At 45.1% G+C, this 5,000-nt stretch overlaps 1 protein-coding gene across 1 annotated transcript in view; it reads right to left on the bottom strand.

Moving 5' to 3' along the window:
• The window catches only part of lama1 (laminin, alpha 1), an 85,427-nt gene that overhangs the window by 68,866 nt on the left and 11,561 nt on the right, over positions 1–5,000 (bottom strand). Inside the window, 5 exon segments of the mRNA XM_039789919.1 lie at positions 623–733; positions 1,178–1,293; positions 3,023–3,036; positions 3,376–3,590; positions 4,845–4,946. Coding sequence (XP_039645853.1) covers positions 623–733; positions 1,178–1,293; positions 3,023–3,036; positions 3,376–3,590; positions 4,845–4,946 — 558 coding nt within the window.

Genomic DNA, 5,000 nt, shown 5'->3' with positions numbered 1-5,000 from the left:
ACACACACACACAGACACATACACACACACACACAGACCCACAAACACAGACACACACAGAGACACACACACACAGACACACCACACAGACACACACACACACAGAGACACACACATACACACACACACAGACACACACACACACAGAGACACAGACACACACACACACACACACAACACAGAGACACACACACACACACACAGACACACACACAGAGACACACACACACACACAACATACACACACACACACAAACACAGACACACCACACACAGACCCACAAACACACACACACACAGACACACACACACACACACAGACACACACACAGAGACACACACACACACAGACACACACACACACAGACACACACAGACACACCACAAAACACACAACAACACACACACACACACACACACACACACACACACACACACACACACACACAACACAACACACAACACACAGCAACACACACACACACACACACACACACACACACACACACACACACACACACACACACACACACACAACACACACACACACACACACACACACACACACACACACACAGACACACACACAGACACACAGGTAGATATTTTAGTTGAAACTCACCAGACAGACTCCGTTGACGTCACACTGGGCTGCGTGGTCGTTACACTCACACTGGAGACAGTTCCCCCCAAACAGGACCCCCCCCAGCCGGTAGAACCCTGGGAGACACGCCTACAACACAACAACACACAACACACAACAACACACAACAACAACAACAACACACAACACACAACAACAACAACACACAACAACACACAACAACACAACAACACACAACACACAACACACAACACATAACACAACAACAACAACAACACACAACAACAACCAACACACAAACAACAAACACAAACACAAACACACAACAATACACAACAACACACAACAAACAACACAACAACAACAACACACAATACACAACAACACAACAACACAACAAAACAACACAACAACACAACAACAACAACACAAATACAAACAAACACGATACACAAACAAACAAAACACACACAATATACAACACATCAATACAACAACAACATGATGAGTCACCTTTCTTCACGTGTTCGAACAGAGAAAGCAGGAAGTTGTGACAGGAAGTGAATAACTGACCTCACAGGAAGTGCCGCTGTAACCCCACGGACACTCACACGTCTCTACGGCAACCGCCGGGTCGCCAGAAACTGCAGTCGGGTCAGCGACGTCCAGAGATACGGTATCTGCTGAGACTGAGACACAGACAGAGAGACAGACAGACAGGTTAGAGAGAGAGACAGACAGGTTAGAGAGAGAGACAGACAGACAGGTTAGAGACAGACAGACAGAAACCAGATGATAACAGATGTAACCAGATGATAACAGATGTAACCAGATGATAACAGATGTAACCAGATGATAACAGATGTAACCAGATGTTGCCATATGTTGCCAGATGTAACCAGATGATACCAGTTGATACCAAATGTAGCCAGATGTAACCAGATGTAACCAGATGTTACCAGATGTAACCAGGTGTAACCAGATGATACCAGATGTAACCAGATGATACCAGATGTTACCAGATGTAACCAGGTGTAACCAGATGTTACCAGATGTAACCAGATGTAACCAGATGATACCAGATATCAGATGTAACCAGATGTTACCAAATGATACCAGATGTAACCAGGTGTAACCAGATGTAACCAGATGATACCAGATGTAACCAGATGATACCAGATGATACCAGATGTTACCAGATGATACCAGATGTAACCAGATGATATCAGATGATACCAGATGTTACCAGATGATACCAGATGTTACCAGATGATACCAGATGTTACCAGATGATACCAGATGTAACCAGATACCAGATGTAACCAGATACCAGATGTAACCAGATGATACCAGATGATACCAGATGTTACCAGATGTTACCAGATGATACCAGATGTAACAAGATACCAGATGTAACCAGATGTAACCAGATGTTACCAGACGATACCAGATGTTACCAGGTGTAACCAGATACCAGATGTAACCAGATGATATCAGATGATATCAGATGATACCAGATGATACCAGATGTAACAAGATACCATATGTAACCAGATGTAACCAGATGTAACCAGCTGATACCAGATGTTACCAGATGTTACCAGGTGTAACCAGATGATACCAGATATCAGATGATACCATATGTAACCAGATGTAACCAGGTGTAACCAGATGTTACCAGATGATACCAGATGTAACCAGGCTTAACCAGATGTTACCAGATGTAACCAGGTGTAACCAGATACCAGATGTAACCAGGTGATACCAGATGTAACCAGATATCAGATGTAACCAGATTTAACCAGATGCAACCAGATGTTACCAGATGTTACCAGATGTTACCAGGTGTAACCAGATGATACCAGGTGTAACCAGATGATACCAGATGATACCAGATGTAACAAGATACCAGATGTAGCCAGATGTAACCAGATGATACCAGATGTTACCAGATGTTACCAGGTGTAACCAGATGATACCAGATATCAGATGATACCATATGTAACCATATGTAACCAGATGTAACCAGATGATACCATATGTAACCAGGTATAACCAGATGTTACCAGATGATACCAGATGTAACCAGGCTTAACCAGATGTTACCAGATGTAACCAGATATCAGATGTAACCAGATACCAGATGTAACCAGATACCAGGTGTAACCAGGTGTAACCAGATACCAGATGTAACCAGATGATACCAGATGATACCATATGTAACCAAGTGTAACCAGATGTTACCAGATGATACCAGGTGTAACCAGATACCAGATGTAACCAGGTGTAACCAGATACCAGGTGTAACCAGGTGTAACCAGATGTAACCAGATGTAACCAGATGTAACCAGATGATACCATATGTAACCAGATGATACCATATGTAACCAGATGATACCATATGTAACCAGATGTTACCAGGTGTAACCAGGCTTAACCAGATACCAGATGTAACCAGGTGTAACCAGGTGATACCAGATGTAACCAGATATCAGATGTAACCAGATACCAGATGTAACCAGATATCAGATGTAACCAGATTTAACCAGATGCAACCGGATGTAACCAGATGTAACCAGATGTTACCAGATGTAACCAGATGATATCAGGTGTAACCAGATGATACCAGATGATACCAGATGTAACCAGATGTTACCAGATGATACCAGGTGTAACCAGATGATATCAGGTGTAACCAGATGATACCAGATGATACCAGATGTACCAGATGTTACCAGATGTAACCAGATGTAATCAGATTACTTCCTCACCGTATGGGTCCGTCTGCGGAGGCGTTGAGATGAACTCTGACCCTCAGTGATGTCACGTTGCTGAGCGCCGACAGCAGTGCATCATGGGTAACGTGGATGCCCGTCTCCTCGTCCAGGAAACTCTTCGGGACGATTGGCACGGCAACCGACCTCTCGGCCAGCTCGGACAGGAAGAGGAGGAAAGGGGGGGCAAGAAGGAGAGATCGCCCGTTTCCCTGGAGACAGAGAACATAAGAATCAGTCAGGAGAGACGCCATGTTTGTAGTTTTAAATGTTAAAGTGTACCATATTATTCTCATCTTCAGGTTCATGATTGTATTTAGAGGTTATATTAGAAAAGGTTTACATGGTTTAATTATCAGAAAACACCATATTTTAGTTGTACTGCACACTGCTGCAGCTCCTCTTTCTTTTCACCCTGTGTGTTGAGCTCTCTCCCTGACAGTACCTAGGTAAGGACTACTAGCCAGTCAGAAGCAGAGTATGAGGGTGTGCCCTGACAATACCTAGGTAAGGACTACTAGCCAGTCAGAAGCAGAGTATGAGGGTGTGCCCTGACAATACCTAGGTAAGGACTACTAGCCAGTCAGAAGCAGAGTATGAGGGCCCTGACAGTACCTAGGTAAGGACTACTAGCCAGTCAGAAGCAGAGTATGAGGGCCCTGACAGTACCTAGGTAAGGACTACTAGCCAGTCAGAAGCAGAGTATGAGACCCTGACAGTACCTAGGTAAAGACTACTAGCCAGTCAGAAGCAGAGTATGAGGGCGTGTCCTGACAGTACCTAGGTAAGGACTACTAGCCAGTCAGAAGCAGAGTATGAGGGCGTGCCCTGACAGTACCTTGGGTAAGGACTACTAGCCAGTCAGAAGCAGAGTATGAGGGCGCCCTGACAGTACCTAGGTAAGGACTACTAGCCAGTCAGAAGCAGAGTATGGGGGCCCTGACAGTACCTAGGTAAAGACTACTAGCCAGTCAGAAGCAGAGTATGAGGGCCCTGACAGTACCTAGGTAAGGACTACTACCCAGTCAGAAGCACAGTATGAGGGCCCTGACAGTACCTAGGTAAGGACTACTAGCCAGTCAGAAGCAGAGTATGAGGGTACTGACAGTACCTAGGTAAGGACTACTAGCCAGTCAGAAGCAGAGTGTGAGGGCCCTGACAGTACCTAGGTAAGGACTACTAGCCAGTCAGAAGCACAGTATGAGGGCCCTGACAGTACCTAGGTAAGGACTACTAGCCAGTCAGAAGCAGAGTATGAGGGCCCTGACAGTACCTAGGTAAGGACTACTAGCCAGTCAGAAGCAGAGTATGAGGGCCCTGACAGTAGCTAGGTAAGGACTACTAGCCAGTCAGGTCTCTGTTTTAGCTACAGAGGTTTTATTAAAGTTTGTATGAAGCACCAGAGACACAAAATAACCCAAATCCGAGAAAACGTGATTTCGTCATAATATGTGAACCTGACTCACCTGGATGATGATGTCAGCGTGGGCGCGGAGGGCGTGGTCTTCATTATCCAATGGGACGTCATAACCCAGAGAGAAGGTCAGGAAGCCTCCGTAAGACCCCAGCTACAGACAGACAGGTTAGAGAGACAGACAGGTTAGAGACAGACAGGTTAGAGA

This window comes from Perca fluviatilis, chromosome 22 (assembly GCF_010015445.1).
Source record: "Perca fluviatilis chromosome 22, GENO_Pfluv_1.0, whole genome shotgun sequence".
Lineage (NCBI taxonomy): Eukaryota > Metazoa > Chordata > Actinopteri > Perciformes > Percidae > Perca > Perca fluviatilis.
This window is presented reverse-complemented; position numbering and strand designations above follow the sequence as displayed.